A 21,997-nucleotide genomic window follows, 5' to 3' on the forward strand; every position below is an offset into this window, starting at 1 on the left:
TCTGCTATGAGGATGTAGGAATCACCAGCCCGTTGGTGATTTGGAATAGTGAAATTTCCACTTTGTTGTGTGGTGCTCTAGGATTACTGGAGACAACAGAGTCTGGAACAGGGGGAGAGAAGGACAGGGCTCCACACCAAGGCTGAGCTGGTGTTAGTTGGGGTGAAGCAGTGACAAGAAATGGAAAGAAAGCATAGGAGAGGAATCACTTCGCATCAGAAGGAGGCTGATCTCAGTGGAGCAACAGTTTTCACAAACTGTTATTTGCATATAAACTATGCACGTCTTGTCCTACACTTTAAGTGGCCTCAAGGTTACTTGTACAGACTAAGACAATGGGAACACCACATACATAGCAGTTATAGCATGTCATTTAGGAGGTATTAAAAATAAAAATATCTTCACATATTTAGCTCCTGTACATTTCAGAAACTATTTTGAGGCCATATCTGCCAGATGCACATATTTGAAACACAAGAGTACAGAAAGCAGACCATAAAGCATTTTCTGTAGGAATTTGAATTTGTGAACAGGAAATAATATTCCCAGTCACAGTCCACACCACACTGCAAGTGGATCATAAATAGAGTACTGATCAAAATGGGAAAGTGTGTGGTCTTAGTGTATGAAAAGATTACTTAAACACTACAAAAATTAACTAACCACAGAGTGTGATACAGTAAAACAGTTCATTTTAGGTAAGAGATTCACCTCACCAGAAGACAAAGAGAACCAATTCCAGTATCTATGAATAACCACAAGTGATTAGGAAATATCCAGACAACAAAATAGAAAAATTTGTGCAACCTGAACCAAACAAGCACATAAAAAAGTGGCTGCCCAACAGCCTACAGTCAGTGCAGAGTAACAGTAAATAACAGGAAAAAATAAAATAATGTCATTACTGTTTAGCAATGAATAATGACCAGAAAGCTAAAATGAAAGTAGTAGAAAATGTCAAGTTTACACAATGATGTGGATATGAGAGGACTCTCATTCCCTGTTTAGGCTTATCTATTAGTACAGGAACTCTAGTTCATGTCTACTAAAGCTGGAAAAATCTTAACACACTCACCAAAAATTTTGCTCCCACATATAGGACCAATAGAAACTTGTGCATGTGTTTAAAAATGACCGGTTCTAGATTTTACATACCAGTGTTATTTATAATAACCCTACTGTAAAATAAACATGCGTGGATATTAGCAGCCCAATTCAAAATCACCTGTTGGCTATTGACACAATGCAAGCACATACAGAAGTTGTAATCAGTGATGCATGAAAACATGCAACAGAACAGATCAATTCTTTAATAATACGTGGGGTGAAAAATGCAGATATGAAAGAATTGATATTACATAATTGCACTTGTATGAACCACAACAAGACAGAAGTGATCTGCTCTCCTTGATGTCAGGATAGTGCTATGCTGAGCTGGGAAAGCAGGTGCTGGAATGGTCACAGGGGAACTCACGGAGCATGAACAATAATCTGCCCCTTGAACTTGAAGCTGCACAGCAAAGAAACATTCAGATTATGAAATGGCATTGAACTACATTCCTGTAATCTGTGTATGTACCTTTAAAAGGAAAAGAAAATATCATCATGAGAAACTCTTGCAAGAAGATTAAAACAATTATGTTGATCCTCTATTTCCCAGGAGGAGTTTAAAATTCTTAGTTTACTACATTATGTTTTGTTTCCATTGTGTGGTGTAATTTCTAGGTTAGACAAAATAAGATCCTGAGTATACACGATACAGAGTAAAAGGTTAAAATGTGCAATTGTAGAAAATAATCACAGGAAAATTTAAAATACAAAGGTTAAAAAAATAAACAGGGTGTGATGAAAAGCACAAAATAAGTCAATCTATTGAAACTCTAACAGGGTACTCTTACTATAGACTAATTCTTACCAAAAAAAGTCATATGTTTCCTTTAAGAGGAAATATTGGTGACCTTTAATTGAAAACATTTTTGGAGCTATAAATTAAATATCAATATTAAAAAATACAAATCATGTATTTATAATCAAATGAATAGTATGAAAATAAACATAAAATGACATTAATGAAAACGGAGTTTGTCAATGTTTTTACTGGTTACTTTTTAACTTTTCAGTTGTGCATATTTTCAATATCATTGCTTCCTGGGCAACAAACATGATCAGTAATCTGTTTTCTTGTTTGTTTTTCTGTGGTTCTGAGGCAGAAACACAGGGCCAGTCTTATCACTGAGCTACGTTCTCTAGCATTTTTTTTTTTTTTAACAGCACCGCACTAACTTGCCCAGCCTGGCCTGAAAGTCGCTATCCTCCTGCCTCAGCCTCCTGAGTAGCTGGAATTACAAACATGCACCACTGTGCCCAGCATAACCAGTGTGCGTGTCAGGTCTCCCTCTGTGTCATGGAGCATGAGGCAGGTGCTGTGTGTGAAGGAGAGGCTCACCTGGCTTGCAGCTTTGGAAGCTCAGTGTCCAAGATCTGGGGGCCCAACTGGCTTGGCCTCTGGTGATGGCAGCAGCAAGAAGCTCATCATGCCTGGGGAGCAGGAGCAAAGTCTCACTTCCAATGGCAGCACAAAGACAGGGAAGCTTGCAATGGAGCCCCCGCCCCGCCCCGACTGCACTATGATGACCCTAGTCCTTCCTGTGTATCCACACCTCCCCTCCCCACCACACCAGGGACCAGGTTTTACCACAGCACACACTTTCGGGACACCAGCCACATATAAGCCGCAGATCCTGGAATGCAAATACAGCATGTGGGCAGCAGGCTGTGGCAGTCTCAGGTGCCCAGAGGCCAATCTCAGTTCCCTCTGAGGACGGGGTCTTCAGAGCCAGAGGATTCTGTGTGAGAGCTTGAGTCCAGGCTGAGACTCCACATGCTCCACTTTACTGCTGCTCATGAGGGCCAGTGACTGAAGTTTTCCCCGCTTTAGGATTCTTCAAAGAGCTGAATGTTTAACTTCAATCATGTGTACAATGGAGTGTGAAAGTTGAACTTTACCCTTCACAAATCTCTGCGGCAGGAGCTACTGCTCATTTTATGCAAAATATGAGGCACTTTCGTATGGAGAAGCTAAGAGATTTGATTCAATTGGCTGCTGTGATAGGGACAGAGTGGGGATAGAAGTGTTCCCAGCTGGTCACAGAGATACTGTCCTAACCATGTGCTAAACTGAAGGGACAGTCAGCTGTGCTTCTCCTGATGCAGACCTGTGTTTACAGCACTTTCTATGTCTCCTCAGTTTCTTTTACTTTCATAGAAATCTGTTTCAAAATTTTGCCACTTGGAAGAGACAGACATTTTTTGTACAGGGCAATGTCAAACATTAATAACAGTTGGAAATCTAAATAGTAGGTGCAATCTCTGAATGCGTTTTAATACTGTAAATATTTGCCCTGTTGTGGTTGGATTTAGTCAAAGAAATATTGGCTTTATATTAGGATGCCTTGAGGGTAAAATTTATTTGCTTGCATGAAAAAACTACAAAGAGATTATTAAGTAATATGGTATTCTGAAAAAGTAGGATATGAAAAATTTATGTATGACAAGATAATAAAAGAAAAAACTGAATTTTAAAATTTTGGAATCACATACTTATCCACTTACTATGTAATGTGATATCACATACTTATCTATTTTTTGTTATCTAAGAGAATCTCTGAAGGATGTTTGATTGGTTAAAGATACTAAAATAAGTGCTATGCAATATTTAACATGAAAAGTCCTTTATACACAAATGAAATCATGAGGAATGGGGTTGATACCAGAAAATTTAAAAATTTTGTTAAGTTTGTGGATAAAATTTAGATACATACAATGGTCAAATTCATCAAGGGGAATTTGTTCCTGTGCATAATATACCATTGTTTGTCTTTTGTTCCTCTCCCATTATCCTCTCCTCCCTTCAATCCCTCTTTTCTTCTTTATTTACAAAGCTTTGTTTCCATTTTATCTTTCTTTTGTGATTTTTTCTTCTCCCTTCCTTCCTTTTCCCCTCTCTCATCCCTAGTTCCCCCTTCCTTTTGAAATTGTTGAAAGCATGCTTGAATATTTATAAAGCAGAGAACATATCAGAGAGCACACTGTAACTTGTCACATGGGTCCCTTTCTTGAAATGCAGCTGCCCTGGCTTCCAGCAACAGAGCAGTCTCACAGCAGTTCTGAGGGCTCTAGTGTTTCTGTAGAGACACATTTACATCTCCATCATGGGATTCGTAGTTCCAGAGTTAGAGACAGCTCCTCCATTCCAGACATGGCTGTGCTAGTCAGACACACTTTCTACATGGGATTAGACTCTTCTACAGATCCGTGCTACCCTTTACCACGAATATGGCAAGTTTTAATGAGACATTTCTAGCAACCCTGAATATTTTCTCTGTGATTTCTATAATAGACAATATACAGAAGAATGGCTTTAGATCGACTTTGCAAGCCTAAAGCACTTTAAAATCTAATTTGATTAGCTCTTGAAATAGACACCAAACTCATGAGACATCAGTGATGCACTGATCTGATTAGAGTAGCAGCCGTGGAGACTGACATAAAGCCTAACAACCTTTACTCTCTTACAGGCTCAGCTCGCTCATGTTTCATGACTTAGTCCTCCCTCTGGCAGGACTTCCTCCCTGGATTTGTTTCTAACTCGGAGAATCTAACACAGGAACACTCACTGCAGCTCAAATAGACCCCCTTCCTCACACACTTTGCCTCTCTAAAGAAGCTGAAATCACTCACCTCACTCATTCCCTGTGCCACCATGGTGGTGTCGGTGTGCAGACATGGGCAGCCAGCGTGGGTGTGAGAAGAAGACAACCGGACCCTAAGATCAAGCTTTGTGCCTCAGTGATCTCACTCCCCAGACAGTGCATTATCACCTCAACTTTAGAGACAGACGCAATGCAACCCTGGGGATCCCACAGGAATTCTGATACTTTCTCCCAGTTGCTAATTTTCATGTTCAGAAGCTAGTAATGTTTATCTCTGCCCGACCCTCCCTCTCCTCTACACTTACTCTCTAGTGAAAGCATTCTATTCTCACGACACTTTTTGGATTCCACATTTCATGGAGGAAGTCATCTGGTTCTTGTCTTTCTGTGACTCCCTTATGTCATTCAGCAGAATGGTCTTCACTTCCATTCATTTGATTGTGATGAGAGTCTTTTACTGTCCTATGGTGGGATCATATTCTATAATACACGAAATGTATATGCACCCTGTATTCTCTATTATGTGATAGACAGTTCAGTTCTTAACATTTCCTCAGTATTGGGAATAGTGCTACAGTAAAGATGAGCAAACAGGAACAATCTGATGACCTCTTTTATGACTTCAATGCCCACATCTTAGATTTTAATCCACTGTAAATTGATTTTTATTTCTAGTGAGAAGTAAGTATCTGGTATCATTCTTCTACCTGGGACTATGTACCTCTCCCTGAGCTGCATATTAAAACTTGTCTTTTGCCTTTGTAGAAAATCAGCAGGCTCTGAGCGCATGGATCATTCACTTGACCCTCTGTTCTGCTGCACTGGTCTGTATATCTGTTTTTGGTCCAGTAGCATGCTGTTCTGGTGTGTCTGGGTTACTTTTCTCTGTTCCTAAGACAAAACACCTGACATCCAGAATTAAGGAAGGAAATTTAGCTCACAGTTGGTGGAGGTTTCAGTCCATACTTGGCTGGCTCCAAGACAGAGTGCCACATGGCAGAGGGCAACACTTCATGGCAGTAGAAGACAGCGAAAGCAACAAGAGCAAAAGGGAAGAGTGGTCCAGGGTAAGGCTCTTTCCCTCCCTTATATTGTATGCAAACTATCCTCCCCAACACAGGTGTATCACTCATACTCATAATCCCAGCATTGGATCATGGATCAATCAAAAACTCCAGAAGCCCACCCCATGACTGTATGAGGCTTTGGGGAGACATCCAGACACACACCATAGCAGCTTGATAATATATTATTAAAGTCAGGTAGTGTAATACTGCTGGTTTTGTTGTTGTTCTTGAAGACTTATTTTGGTACTGGGTCAGGTGTGGTTCAATACAAATGTGAAGATTATTATTCCTCTTTCTTTGAAGCCAATCCTAGGTTTTAAAACAGAGATTACATTCAACTTCTAAATTTCTTTAGGTAGATGGTCATATAACAATATTAATTCTTCCAATGAATATAAGATAGCATTCCATTTGCCTGTGTTATCTTCATTTTTTTATTAACATTTACAGTTTTCCTTGTGCAGATCATTCCTCTATTAGGGTAATTATGTATATCTATGTGCCTTTCCTTTGAAAGTATTAAAATTGGGGTCATCTTCCTGATTTCTTTTTCACTTTTTTCATTGCTAATGTATAGAAACAATACTGATTTATGTAGATGGAAGGAGGCAGAAATATGAAGGAGTCCAGGGACTCTTCATGAGGAGTAAGTTCTAAGGCCACTGAAACTTCGCAGGAGTGCTTGAGTGTGTGTTCTGAGTTTCTGCATGTTGGGTCATTGGACTTCAGGAAAATAAGAGAGAAGTGTTGGTGATATGGAGTATGTAAGGTCATATATCTCTGTCATACTGTGGACATGTCCTAGTTAATGTGGAGAATATTCAGATATGATATGTGAATTGCTTTCCTGTGAGGTTGAAAAAATAGAGCTGCATTCTTTGAAATAATGAATCAGAGGTGCCAAATTGAATTGCCTGAGGGACAGGTTGTCAGATGGACAGGCACATTATGGTGAATAACCTGGAGGAGCTGATCCTGCTTCACAGAGGTGTCCACTGAGCACAGCTCATGATAAACATAGGAGTGAACGATTTATGGATCGTTAAACTATGAGGATCATTGTGATACTCAGGTAAAACACTTCCATATTTAGCTAGCTGTGGTAACACTCACCTGTAAACCCAGATACTCTGCAGGCTGAGGCTGGGAACAATTTGAAACCTGTGTGGGCAACTTAGCAAGGCACTGCCTCAAAAACATTGGCTAGGCTGGGGATGTCACTGAGTGGGACATTACTTTGGGTTTCCAAGTCCAGCACTGCCCAGCACCCCTCCCCCAAAACCCTCAAACTTATGTTTTGATAGTTATTCCTATTAAAATGACAATGTTGAGGCTAAAAACAAAAGAAAGATCTTTAAATAAGCGAGAAACACATACAAAAGAGTAAATGAAAGATGTACACTTGTGGCCCAAATTTCAAGCTTTGATGTACATGTAGTATTTGTGCACAATTACTGGGCAGGTAATCAGTACAGCCATTGTGGAAAAGAATATGGGACTCTTTGAAAAATTAAAGTAGAAATAACATAGAAAGCAACACTTAAGATTCTGGGAATATATGTCAATAAAATGATTTCTGTACTTATGAAAATTTTGTATGCCCATATCTATTGTCACATTACTCATTATTCATATGAGACAAGATTCAGAGAAAAAAACTTTGTTCATCAGTGGGTACATGTATGATAAAAGTGAAATATATATGAGATGTGAATACTATTTACCCTTAGAACAAAAACATCTTTCCATCCATGGTAACATTGAGGAACCTTGGATATAGAGGAGAAATAAATGAAACAAATACTTTAGAACCACAAATCTATGTAGAATTTTAAAAAGTTAAATATATAAAATCAGAAATTAAAACATTAGTTTTGGATGCCTGTATTATGGCAAAAAATTTCTAAGTTCATTCCTATAATTGTATAGGGTGAATATTTGTAAAGATCTACTAATATAAAGTATGATAATATTATATTTTATACTAAAAATGGTAACTAAATAGATGTTAGGTGCTGTTGTGCCCTGAATAGTATCTATGTGATGTGATACATATGTAAGTTTACTTGATTAAATAATAATTTCACTCTGGGATCTGAATAGTATCTATGTGATGTGATACATATGTGAGTTTACTTGATCAAATAATAATTTCACTCTGGGATCTTGGAAGCAGCACAGGAAGATATAGAGAATGGCCCATCCCTTCCCCATGACTAGGAACCAGGTAAACTGTGCAGCAAGACACAGAAACTGGTGGGAACATCAGCCACACAGTAGGGCCCTGAGCCGGAGTGCACAGGATTGACAGGCTGGATGAGCCACAGGAAACTGTCAGAAGCAACAGTAACAACTGGATCCAACATGTGGTAAGTAAGGTGCGTTGTGCTTGGGAACAAAGACACACAGAATAGAAGGAGGTGGGTGGGGCTTCCCCTTTTCTGTTTTTTTTTTTTTTTTTTTTTTTTCTCCTGTCTTTTTTTATTTTTTCTAAATATCTGGAGAGAACTGCAGTCACAGAAAACTCATCCTATCCCCCACATCCAGAGACCAAGTTCAAATAATCCCTTGCATACTCCTTCATTCTTTCTTTTCTGTCCTCTTCTCTAGTTTAACAAAGCTTGTGTTGTCAGTCTATATCCTCCAGCTTGGCTTCTACTTTCTTCTCAGTAATCTTTGTTTTACACACTGTCTTTCTTAAATTTGCCCAACACAGGGTAAATCCACTCCACCAAGGGGAATACTTTACATATAAGTTGCCAACTTATAATCAGTTCTGTAATATAAGTAGAGATTTTACTCCTATGGTTAAAGGAGTAAATTTAATTGTGGTACTTTTATATAATTCAAAATTACTCAGCTATAAAGAAAGATAAACTTGATGCTTTTATAGGTAAATGGTCACAAGTAGAGACCATAATCATAAGTAACATAAATCAGACCTGTATGTGTAAGCAATGTATTGTCTCACTAGTGTAAAAACCTGAAAGAGTGAATAAAAGCTAGGAGGTATGATAGACATTGTGAAATGAAAGGAAAATGCTCAAAAGTAAAGGGCAACTGGGGTGTGGGAAAAGATAAGGGAAAGAAAGGGAAATTATGTATGTATGTATATACAGGATAGCTAACATGGTTGTGCTACTATCTTCTAGTATTTTACTGAAAGGAACAATTAATGATTCCTTGTTTGATCAACCCTGTATGTCCCTATTTGTTTTCCTGAGAAACCACTTTGAAAATATCAATGTGTAATACAACAACTATTGTTAATTTCCTACCACTTTGTAATTCTGTATTGTTTGTATTGTTCTTATGCTATTTTGTAAATGGATGTCTGTTTGTTAATGTTTTCCTTCTTTTATTTTTTAAAATGAATTAAAAAAAATAGTTACCACAGTTTGTCAGTGTTTAAACTGTGCTAGATGCTATTGTTATTGCTAATTATACTACTTTAGCTAGAATGTCACATCTGTTTTAATTAACTGTTTTCACTTCTGTAACAATACTGAGAAGTTCTGGGTTAATACTGAGATCTCACTCTTAATTAATTGGAAATGTAGGATTTGGGGACAGACACAAACCAAGAACTTCCTACAAACAGAAAACCAAACCTTACCTAGAAAAGCCTTGATAAAAGTGAAAAAACTACTTACTACAAAAACCACTTACTACAAAACTACTTACTACAGATCTTCTGGGAAAATACTCAGAAGGGGAATAGCTGAATTGAATGGGACTCTAGACCTAGTCTTCTGAGGAATCTCCAAACCGATTTCCACAGTAGTTTCACCACTCTGCATTCCCACCAGCAGTGGAGAAGAGTTCCTATTTCTCCACTGCCTCAACAGCATTTGTTATTGGTTGATTTGTTAATGCTAGCCATTCTTATTGGGGTAAGGTGGAATCTCAGTGTTGTTTTAATTTGCATTTCTAGAAGGACTAATGATGTTGAACATTTTCTCATGTATTTATTTGCCATTTGTATTTCTTCATCTGAGAAGTGTGTTTTCATCTCAGATACCCATTTTAGGATTGGGTCTTTGAATTGGAGGAGTGATGTTTTCTAATTCTCTATATGTTCTAGATAGAAGACCTTTGTCCAATGAATAGTCAGCTAAATTTCTTTTCCCAATTTGTGGGTGTTCTTTTTACTCTGCTGGTGATTTCTTTAGATGTGCAAAACTTTTCAGTATGATGAGATCCCAGTTGTTGATTCTTTGAAGTATTTCCTGTGTGGTTTAGTTTTTGTTCATGAAGTTTCTGCCTACCCCTATGTCTTCAAGATTTTTACCTACTTTCTCTTCCAATAGATTTAGTGTTTCTGTTTTAATACTGAGATCTTTGATCCATTTTAACCTGAGTTTGGTGAATGGTGATAGACTTGGGTCTATTTTCAGGAGCAAGCCAATTTTTCCAGCACCATGTATTAAAGAGGCTATCTTTTTTTGTTTGACCCCTTTGTCAAAGATTAGGTGGCTGAGTGTGGTTGTGGTTTTAACTGTTTCTTCCAGTCTGTTCCACTGATCCTCAGGTCTGATTTTTTAGCCAGTACCAGGTTAATTTTATTACAGTAGATTTGTAGTATAATTTCAGGTCAGGGATTGTGATTCCACCTGACTTGTCTTTGTTACCCAGGATTGCTTTTGCTATTCTGGGTCTCTTCTGCTTCCAGATGAATTTTAAGAATATTTTCTCTAGATCTGTGAAGTATGCTAATGGCATTTTAGTGGGAATTACATTGAATCTATACAACCATTTTGGTAGCATGGCCATTTTCACAATGTTGGTTCTTCTTATCCATAAGCAAAGAATATTTTTCCATTTACTGAAATCCTCTTTGATCTCTTTTTTTTTCAGAGTACTATGTGCACCCGTGTTTATAGCAGTGCAATTTGTAGTAGCTAAATCATGGAAGCAACCCAAATGCCCATCCACTGAGGAATAGAAAAAAAAAAACCTGTGGCATTTTTTATATAATGGAATATTACTCAGCTCTAAAGAAAGATAAACTTGAGGCTTTTGTAGATAAATGGTCACAACCAGAGACCATACTCATAAATGAAATAAATCAGACCTGCATATGTAAGCAACATATTATCTCACTAGTGTAAGAACCTGAAAGAGTGACTAAAAATTAGGAGATATGATAGACATTGTGAAATGAAAGGAAACTGTTCAAAAGTAAAGAGCAACTGGGATGAGGGTAAAGAGAAAACAAGGAAGGGGAAAATTTTGTATATATGTATATACAAGATAACTAACATGAAAGCTATTTGCATTTTCTGTGCACTTGAGTACTCTCCAGACTTTCCACTGTGGACCTACATTGAGGTTTGTCAACTTTTTCTGGGGTGTGCTAAGGAGTAAGGGCTGAATATTTTACTGGGATCACAGCAACAAAGCCTCTGGGTATCTAGAAAGCAGGTAAGTGTAATGGGAGAGATGCATAAGGGCTTGCAAGGAGCACATCACTAAGGATCAGCAAACCCAGACCTGTCAACATTGGTACATTCCTTAATATTTCTAAACTTACCTACCCGTTGACAATGATTTCTGTTATTATGTTTATTCCATTTCTAAGTTTATGTTGCTGTCTCATTTAATATGAAATTTTGTAACTTGTTAAGGTTAACTTTAGATGCCACTGAATTAGTGCTGTTTTAGCATTATCAAAATATAAGGTGAAAATAGTGGTGCAGGCTTTTAATCCCAGTGCACTGGGAGGCGGAAGTGTGAGAATCACAAGTTTGAATACATCCTTGGCAATTTAACAACTTAGTGAAACTGAATCAGAACTTTAAAAGAATTTTGAGAAAGTGGGTTCAATCTCCTGCACCAAAAAAAGAGACAATAATGTGGTATAAATTTGAAATGTACAGATTTGATGTTATGAATTCTTGATGAAATGAATATTAATAAAATGAATATTAATAAAATCAAATAATACCTATAGTGGATTGAAAATGTATAGATTTTAAATTTTATATTTGCTCTTTGGCTATTGATCATATTATTACAGTTGTGTCTTTATGATAGTTCCAAATGAATTTATTAAAATTTAAAATTAGAATACATTGTACAGACCGTTCTCATTCTTTCTAGATTATTGAGCAGCAATGGTAGATCGATGATAAGAAATTCTTTCTTTGATGATAGCTGTGTTTTGTTTCAGGAAAGAAACTCTTTTTCCTGCATCTCTAAAGTTTTGGTAGTAGGTGTTTCCTCACTGAGGGTTTTTTAAATTTCTCCTTTACTTTTTCTCCAATCCATCAGTCATTGAGAAGCATCTTGCTGAATTTTCATGTATTTGTAAAACTCCTGGGTTTGCACTGGCTCTGCCAGCTTCCAAGTGGAAGTTTTCTTTGTTTTCCAGCCTTCATGTGCATCCAGCCTGTGCATGCAAGGGGGCATCTGGAGCTCTGTGCATTTCACAGTGGACAGACAGGAAGGGCTGGGCTCACTTCTCACACTCTCTGCACATGGACATTAATCGCATTCGTGGGTGTGGAACCTCCCTAACCCTTCCCTCCCCACACGCCATGCTCCCAATAGTATCTCACTAAAACTTAGGCCTCAATGTGATTTGATTAAAATTGAGTTTACTGGTACAATTTTGATATACATTATGATCACATTCATCATAGGAAACATGTAAGTGTACATGATGTATCATAGTATCTGTTTTATCCCATCCCCTCCCCTCACTTCAACCTGTTTTCCTTTCCTTATTTACAAAGCTTTGTTTCCATTTCATCTTTTTTTCTTATTTTTTACCTTTCCCTTCCTTTCCCCAACATGGTTTTCCTTTTCTTTTGAACAATTTCTTCCTCCTTCACAATGTCCATTATGCGCTCTGTTTCTCATTTACACTTTCAGCTTCTCATTCTACAGAGACAATGTGATATTTACATATTTGTTTGACTTATTGCATGTAAAAGTATGGTCTCAAGGTCCATCCATTTACCAAAAAATGGCTCCAGTGTATCCTTCTTCATGACTCCTTAGTACTCCATTATATAAAAATAAAACTGTTTTCATGCATTGAACTCATAATAGCATAAGGGCTCTGTCTGAAATTTAGCTATTACAAACTGTGCCACTATAAAAATGGGTGTGCATATATCAGGGTGGTGTGATACCTTTAATCATTTTGGGAAGATATCAAGAGTGGTAATAGTGTGGTCAAATGGGATCACTTGTCCTAGATTTTGAGGATTCTTCCCATGGATTTCCACAGTACTTTCATCAGTCTACACTCCCACCAACAGTGGAGAAGGGTTCCTTTTTCCCCACAACCCTGCCAGCGTTTTTTATTGGTTGATTTCTTGCCAAGAGCCATTCTTTCTGCAGGGAGATGGAATCTCAGCATTGTTTCAATTTGCATCTCTTGAATGGTCAGTGGTGTTGAACATTTTTCCTATATTTATTCGGTGTTTCTGCAACTTCTTTTGAAAAGTTCCTCTTCATTTCAGATGATCTTTAAAGATTGGAACTTTACATTTAGGTGGCCTAATTTTTTTTGTATTCTTTATGTATTCTAGATATTAGTATTTTGTCTGAAGAAGAACTGGCTGAGATTGTTTTCCCATTCTGTGGGTTGTCTTTTTTCTTGGTTGGTGATTTCTCTTACTGTGAAAATGGTTTTTAATAACATGAGATCCCAGATGTTTATTGTTCATAGTATTTTCCATCACATCTGAGGTTTATTCATGGAGCCTTTAAAACACAGAAGAAAGAATAAATTTCTAGATACATATCAATTACCAAAATTGAATCAAGTAAGATATAAAAATTCTAAATAAACCAATATCAGTCAGTGAAATTGAGAATGTAATTAAAAACTCACCAACAAAGAAGAACCCAGGTTTTGATGGATGTGCTGCTGATTTCTACAAGAAATTTAGAGATAATCCTATTCCATTACACATCAAATACTTTAATGAAATTGTGAAAGAAGGAATACTCCCAAAGTCATTCCTTGAAGCAAGAATTACCCACTTACCAAAATTAGAGGATGATCCCACCAAAAAAAGAGACAATGACAGGACTATCTCTCTAATGAACATAGACCCCCAAATCCTCAGTAAGATACTGGCAAATAGAATACACCAAATCATCAAGCATGTAGTATACCTTGACCAAGTAGAATTCACCCCAAGGATGTAGGGAGAGTTCAACATATGCAATCAATAAATGTAATACACCATATCAACAGAGCCTAGGATAAAACTTGTGATTCTCTCAATAAATGCAGAAAAAGTTTTGAAAGAAGTCTAATACCCATTCATGATAACAAAACATTACAGATAATTTAAACAGATGGCCTCTATCTCCATCTGGTTTCTTTTGTTTTTGTTTTTGTTTTAGTACCAAGAATTGAGTTCAGGACCTTGTCCTTGCCAGGCAGCTTTATCTCAATCTGATAAAAGCCATCTATCACAAACCAATAATCAACATCATACTAAATGCTCAAAACTGAAATCTTTCACTCTAAAATCTGAAACAAGGATGCACACTATCACTGCTCCTATTTAATGTAGTTCTGTGGGCTGGGGATCTAGCTCAGTGGCACAGCGCCTGCCTGGCAAGTGCAACGTCGTGAGTTCGATTCCCGGTACCAGAAAAAAAACAAAACAAAACAAAACAAAACAAAAAAAAAACCCAAAAAGTCAATGTAGTTTTGAAACATTAACCAGCACAGTTACACAAGTAAAACAAATGAAAGTAATAAAAATAGGAAAGAATAGATTTAAATTATCATTATTTGCATATGACATGACACTCTACATAGAGCACCCTAAAAAGTCCATTAAAAGACTTCTAGATTTAATAAACAGATTCAGTTGCATAATAAGATACACTTTTACCTCCAGAAAAATTAATGCCATTCCTGTACACAAATAACAAACTCACTAAGAGAGAAATTAGGGAAACTATACCATTCATAACAGCAGAGACAATAATGAAATACTGGGAAATGAATCTACAAAAGGTGGTAAAAGATCTGTAGGTTACAGTATTCTAATAAAGGAGATCACGCCAGGTGTGGTGGTGTGTGCCTGTAATCCCAGTACTCAGGAGGCTAAGGCCTATGGATACTGTGAATTTGAGACCAGCCTGGGCTACAAAATGAGCTCAAGGTCAGCCTGAACTGCAAGGCCCTGTCTCAAAAAGACAAAAGAAAAGGATATCAAAGAGGATATCAGGAAATGGAAAGACATCACTTGCTCTTGGGTAGGAAGGATCAACATAGTATAAATGGTCATACTGTAAATTTAAAAATGATAAATAAATAAATAGCCATATTCCCCAAATTATTATACAATTTAATGCAACCCATGTCAACATACCATTAGTGTGCCTCACAGAATGAGACAAAACATTCCTAAATATCATTTGGAATTAGAAGAGACATATAATAGCAGAAACAATTCTTGGAAACAAAGACAAGGCAGCGGGGGTAGACATCACAATCTCTTACTTCAAACTATTCAATAGAGCTACTGTGATGAAAACAGCATGGTACTGGTAAAAATTCGACCTGAGGATCAATGCAAAAGTTAGAGGATGTTGAAACATCTCCAAACACACTCAGCCACCTTATCTTTGACAACAGGGCCAAACACTTTCACTGGAAGAAACATAGCCTCTTTAATAAAGATAAGCCTCTTTTTATTTTATAAAAAATAGCCTCTTTAATAAAGGCTTTTCAAGCCTCTTCAAGTGCTAGAAAAACTGGATTTCTAATTGCTGAAGAGTAAAACTAGACCCATGTCTATGACCATGCACAAAATTAAAATCAAAATAGATCAAAGATCTTGATATTAAAAGAGAAACATAAAATAGACTAGAAGAAAGAATATGTAGGCTCTTCAATGTGAATTTGACCACTATACAATACAGGCAAATATCAAAATATCATATTGTGAACCTACAACTTATTAAATCTCTGTTGATATTTTCAAGTACACACACACACACACACACACATATATATAAAACACATACATTTATGTTTGTATTATAGAAATAAGTTATGTGCTAAACAGTAGGGCTCATTATTCTTCCAGTATTCTAATAAAGGAGATCATGCCAGGAATTTGGAATTTTCCATTCCAAATGTAACTTTGAATGTTTCCAGCTAGGGCATGTGTACAAACTGAATGGTATATAAACAATGATAAGAAATTAAACACAGTCTTCATGGTAAAACCAGCATTGAGCATGTGGTGAGGCTAAGTTGGATGAGGAAGTGAAAAAAGACAGCAAATACGAAGCAGCAATCAGACATTTTCTGAAAAAACTGAAAGTTGTTACCTTGTTCTAAAAAAGTTAGATCATTAGCCATAGAAGAGATTGATTCTGAATGAGATGCTCATCTTCATTTTAAATACAAATCACAGTATTTTTAGAGGAATATATGGAACAACTTCCCTGTGGACTTGAAATAGGAATAGATACTTGAAATGGTAGAAGACAGATTCAAAATACACAGTGAAGTGGTAAGTCATGTTGTATTACAATTAATAACTTTTATTTATGAAAGGATGGAGACAGAGAGAAGATGGAGAAAGAACTTTTTTTCTGGTATATAGAAGGAAATCTTAAAACCAGTAAGCATAATTAGGTGTAACCATGACAGTAATGGGAAAATAATAGACTCTTCCTAAAACACAAGATGAAGTGAATAAGTACATGTAAAAATCTATCCAACATCCTGAGTAACAAGGGAAATGAAAACATATCCTCATGTCTTCCTACAGCAACAAGAAGAATAAACCTAAAATAGTAATTCTTAGCAAGCATGTACATACACTAGGAAATTTGTATGTTGCTAGAAAGTATGACAATTAGTTTAAATGTTTTATAAAATTTTTGGCAGTATCACATAAAGCTCAACTAATATAAAGACTAATGCAGCCACCACGCCACTGTGCATATATACAGTACAAATTTACACGTGGAAGAAACGTATTTTTCAGAGTTTACAACCCATAGCACCAAAGGAAACATGAGTACATCAACATGAGAATGACCAGCTCTCTGATGTACTCACAGTAGAATTCCATCCTGAAAAAATTTTTAGAAGTAAATAGCAGAAACATGAGAACAACACAGTTTAGTGCTATAAAAGATCTGAAACAATATGCATAAATATGGATAAATTTCAAACAGCATGTAGAAATTATTCAGTCAGTGTAGCTCTGTACATAGGAGTCTTATCACTTGAGGACCTAACAGGATGAGGAACCTGCAGGCTTCTTCCAGAGATGCCCATGATCACCAGATTTAGGTCACTAAAGAGAACCTACAGACATGCAGGATGAATTGGGGAGCTGAAAAGGACTTCAAGGGAATGGGCAGGGAATGAGGAAATTGTTGGCTTTAAACTCAGGAGAAGATTTGGATGTCAGATTGTTCCCATGCATGCGTGACCTGCTTTTGTATTCTGCTTTTGTATCAGTTTAAAAAAAGTCTTTAAAATCACTGGTTCAGGTCATTAACATCACATAAAACATCAAGGAGTGAGAGCAGTCACCTCAGCAGGGACTCACCAAAATTTCCATAGTGAACAGCAGAACAAAACCCATAGTCTTTACAAAACTTTTATGCCTCTCTTAACCAGTCACATGCAGAGGAAAAATGACAATTCCAACACCAAAAAGGTCAGCACAGGAACACAGAGGAGCCAGCAGGCTGGCGCAGATAGCACTTGTGTGGGGTTGGGGATGTTTACATCTTAGTGTTGTGGCTGTGGAAAATGACAGAGACTTTCTCCAAAATTATAAAATGTTCCTGGAGATTGATCCAGAAATCAAGGCTCCTTGTGTGTATCTAAAAGAATGAAAATTGAGATCTCAAAGAATTACTTTTACTCTAATGTGATTATGAAATAATTCGAAAACAAACATGTGAAAACAAAACACGCAGAAGCCATCCAAATGTGCACTGAAGGAGAGGTGATAAGGAAAATGTGTTGTACATGTGAACCTAATATCAAGCCTTAGAAGGCAAGCCAACCCTGTAACAGATACAGACATGATCTAATTCAAGGCCATCACACTAGGCAAAATAAAGCAAATAAAGAAAGTCTGAAAAATCCTGGGTGACCTCACATGAATGTAGACTATACAATGATCAAACCTACAAAAGTGGAGAAATAAAATTTCTGAAGAATATTGTATGATATATGATTGAAAACACGACATTGTGTGAGTAAAAATTTACCATGATGCTGGATCTTATTTGCTATTACCACAAGAGGAAGGAAAGTCAAACAACAAGTGAACACGGGTCAAGAAGGATCTCTTGGAGGTGATCTGTAAATTTTACATAAATTTTGATGTTTGAAAAGATCTTTAATATCAACTGTATGGTGATTATACACTTACATGGATCTTTATGTCAAGGGAGGGTGGAGGGAGCAGATATGGAAGGAGCAGAGGATTTGCAATGACACTGTGGGAATACAGCAATGATCTTGGGTAACACACTTCACAAAACTGAGAGGTTTTCATTGATTACAAATGAGAAATCAAAGAAAATACAAATACTCTACAGCAAACACTTGCTACAATGATAAGGATTTATTGCATATCTCTTCTGTCTACAAGTCTAAATTGAGTTCCTCTACTCAAATTGACAAGATTACAAATAGTTTCCAATTTAAAGGGCACTGGTTTTCAAGACAGTGTCACATGTGTGCTTATTTCAAAGTACACCCAGTTAGGCACACTAAAACATTCAGAGTCTGAATGTCCGTCATGCCACAGTCAAGTAGCTAAAAGTTAAGAGCTGTGTGCCTGTGTGCTTGTATTTGTCTCATGACCACATTTTGTTTTGCAGTACTGAGGGTGGAAACCAAGACCTCACACGTGTCAAGCAAGGGGTCTACCACTGAGCTATGTCTCAAGACTGTGGACAGAACATTGACATTAAAACAAGGTTTATTGTTTAGAATAATCAATACAGATAACTGTCACCAAACATAATGAATTTTTAAAACAGTTACTTCAACAAAATAGTCATGAGACTGTAGTTGAAGTATAAAATAAAAACCTGGATCTGCAATACAAGAATAAATGACCGAATCCAAAACTATAAAATGAGGAAGTAATAAAAGGATATTAAAAGCAGCAAAACACACTTAAATATATAGTGATTCTATAATTACAAATATTTCACTGACTAAAGTGAATTAAAATATGTAATTAATTGAGAGAGATAAAAGTATTCAACACAGGAAACACAGAATAGACAAATACAAAGAAAGAACACACAAAAAAACACACAAAAAACAAAGAAAGAACACAAACAGTGAGACATGCAGAAAGAAAGAAACTGAGAAAGGAGATAAAACACCTTCAAGTTTAAAATAAAATTATGTTAATCATCAATATTAAAAGGTATTTCCTTTGCATTGCTGTGAATTACTATTCATTAAAAAAATCTCTGGCTATCATTTTATGCCTAATTGTACAATAACACTCGCTTATAACTGTGTGTTGGTCTTTAGGACAAATGTCTGCATGCAGTATTGAAGACGGGAAAAGAATGATTCACAAGTCTGATGTGGTGCGATGCATATTTACTTCTTCCACATGAACCTGCATACACACTGTTCATGAGTCATGAGAAGGAAGGGACTAAGAGTTGGAAAACAAGCATAGATTAAGGCAGAAATTTTAACAAGCCACCAAGAAGCTTCATAATAAAGAGAAAACCAAACATTCAAGATGGAAGACAGGACATAGAAGGATACAAACACACAGACCAACGTGAGGATGCTTTGAGAAGCTCTTGTCTCAGCGGAAGATCTTGACGGGATTTTGTGCCTGTGAATATGCAGAGTTCGCTGCTTGTGCCTGTACAGAACGAAAACCATGGAGCCACTGCTCCAGATCATAAGTTTCAAACACAAAATGTCATGTGATAATCTCAATGCTGCAAAAATGGAGATTTTGTCTTTGCTAGAAATCATAGCTGAACAATACTGGTAATCTATAGTGTTTATGATGTTTGTATTGTTCATTTTGTCACTCACAAGCATAGGAACTCTAATGTTTACCAGCATGTGCAGGACCCAGCAAATGACAGGACAGGGCCCAATGCACTTTAGGGCTTTCACTTTCAGCTCTGCCCACCTGGAGCTCCTGGGGCTGATGGTGATGGCCTGGAAGACACTCAGCAGGCAGGTGGTGCTGAAAGACACACCCTTTCCTACTGCTTGAAGATAGAAAACCATTTTGCATCCCACATTATTGAGGAAGTCTTCTATCCCAAGTGCTGCCATGGTCTCTGGGATTCCTCTGGAGAGAATGACCAAGAGGTTGGCCACTGTCAGGTGCCTGAGAATAAAGTCTGTGGACCTAAACCTGCACCCACTGAAATAAAGGCAGATAGAATGCCATAAAAGGGAGAAATTTCCCAGGCTTCCTATGACAATGGGAAAAAGGAAGAGGATTACAAATTTCAGATCCATAGATGTCATTCTTCTATTGTGCAGGGTTCATATCAACATTCAAAATGTAGGATTCTGTATGGAAACAGATATTATGAGGAAAAGATTTCACATGAAATGAATTCAAAATTATGCACATTTATATTCCTTAAATTGTGTTTCATAAATATTAAAAGGTAATTTTCTTTGCATTGCTGTGAAATACTGTTAATTAAAAAATATCTCAGGTATATATTTAATATATCTAACTACATACTTTGTGTTTTTAAAATTTAAATCATCCCTCCTCCCTGTGTGTCTCTGTCACCACAGATGAATCATTTTTTCAGACATGAGAACTCACTGAAACACAACAGACCCTGAATCAGCTCGTTCTCTCACAGCCTCTATTTCAGAGGATACAATAGAAAATACTCACCCAGCATCTTCCTGCTTCTCCTCCTGCTTGTGTGGGAGGCAGGTGGCCAGACCCCAAGATATGGATCATGATTGTGTGATCTCAACTCCCAGTGAAACGCAATTACCACTTCACCTGTACTTTTCATGACAGTGCATGTTCAGGCAGTCAAGATGACTGTAAAAAACAACTAAAAAAGTGAATAAGTTCTCTCCAGATCCCAATTCCCAGAAACAATTAGTTTCTGTGGGCATTGCCATGCAGAGAGAGTTTGAGTGCTTTGGAGGATCTTTCCCTAACAGCTACAGGAGCGCGGTCCCATAGGGCGCAAGGAGAAAACTTTGCTGTCTGAAAGATGAAAAAAACCCAGTGAAGCCTGTGTATTTTCCTCAATTGTAATTGATGCATAAATATACATACATATGTGTGTGTTCATGAGAATATTGGTTTAAAATACATAATACATCCTATATATACAGAAATAGAATTATATACACAGGTTTTATATATACTTGTATGTGTGTGCGAACAGTTTAGCATGATATTAGCCATTTTCAAGAATGCAACATTGTTAGTAACTATAATTACCATGACTTAAAGTATGTCCCTAGAACTTCCTACTACCTACAAGGAAATGATAATCACTGCCCAGCACACCCCAGGCCCTAGTCACTAGTAACCAGCACTCTGCTTTTCTAAGGACACCTGACTTTATCCCACATACACATAAGATCATGTAGTATTTCTTCATTCATTGCTGGATCATTTCTCTTAATATAAAATCTTCTCTGTTTATCTACCTTATCCACAATGATGGGTCCTTATTTTTAAAGACTGAGTAGTTGTTTGTGTTTCTTTGTTTGCTTTGCTTTTTTATTATAGAAAAAAGATAAAACAATTTTCATAACAAATAATAAAAGAATAACGATAGTTACTGCATTATATGTTGTTACATTTAAAGTAATTTCTCAGGGACAGTTGGTTAAAATTTTTCCCCAATCTGTGGCTTCTTTTCACTCTGTCAGTGATCTATTTCGATGTGCAGAAATCCCACTGTTGATTCTTTGAAATATTTCCCTTGCGACTTGGGTTTTGTTCATGAACTCTCTGCCTACCCCTATGTCTTCAAGATTTCTACCTACTTTTTCTTCCAGTAGAATTATTGTTTCTGTTTAAATATTTGGACCTTTGAAACATTTTGACTTTAGTGCATGGTGATAGACATGGACCTAGTTTAAGTTTTCAGCTTGTAGAGAGCCAGTTTTTCCAGCAAAATTATTAAAGAGGTTATCTTTCTTCTAGTGAACATGTTTGGCTGCTTTGACAAAGATAAAGTGGCTGAGTGTTTGTAGTTTTGTCT

At 36.9% G+C, this 21,997-nt stretch overlaps 1 protein-coding gene across 1 annotated transcript; it reads right to left on the reverse strand.

The window, feature by feature from the left end:
• Positions 1–19,367: 19,367 nt before the first annotated feature.
• Positions 19,368–20,261, reverse strand: LOC106147632 (vomeronasal type-1 receptor 2-like). Its single transcript, XM_013510084.1, has one exon. It carries the CDS (start codon positions 20,259–20,261, stop codon positions 19,368–19,370), a length of 894 nt encoding a protein of 297 aa, XP_013365538.1.
• Positions 20,262–21,997: the final 1,736 nt, after the last annotated feature.

The sequence above is a fragment of the Chinchilla lanigera genome, unplaced genomic scaffold (genome assembly GCF_000276665.1).
Source record: "Chinchilla lanigera isolate Chin_1 unplaced genomic scaffold, ChiLan1.0 scaffold00202, whole genome shotgun sequence".
NCBI classification, from domain to species: domain Eukaryota; kingdom Metazoa; phylum Chordata; class Mammalia; order Rodentia; family Chinchillidae; genus Chinchilla; species Chinchilla lanigera.

Excerpts from the sequence above, each read along its gene's own strand:
- LOC106147632 (XM_013510084.1), bottom strand. The coding sequence starts at position 20,261 with ATGGATCTGAAATTTGTAATCCTCTTCCTTTTTCCCATTGTCATAGGA.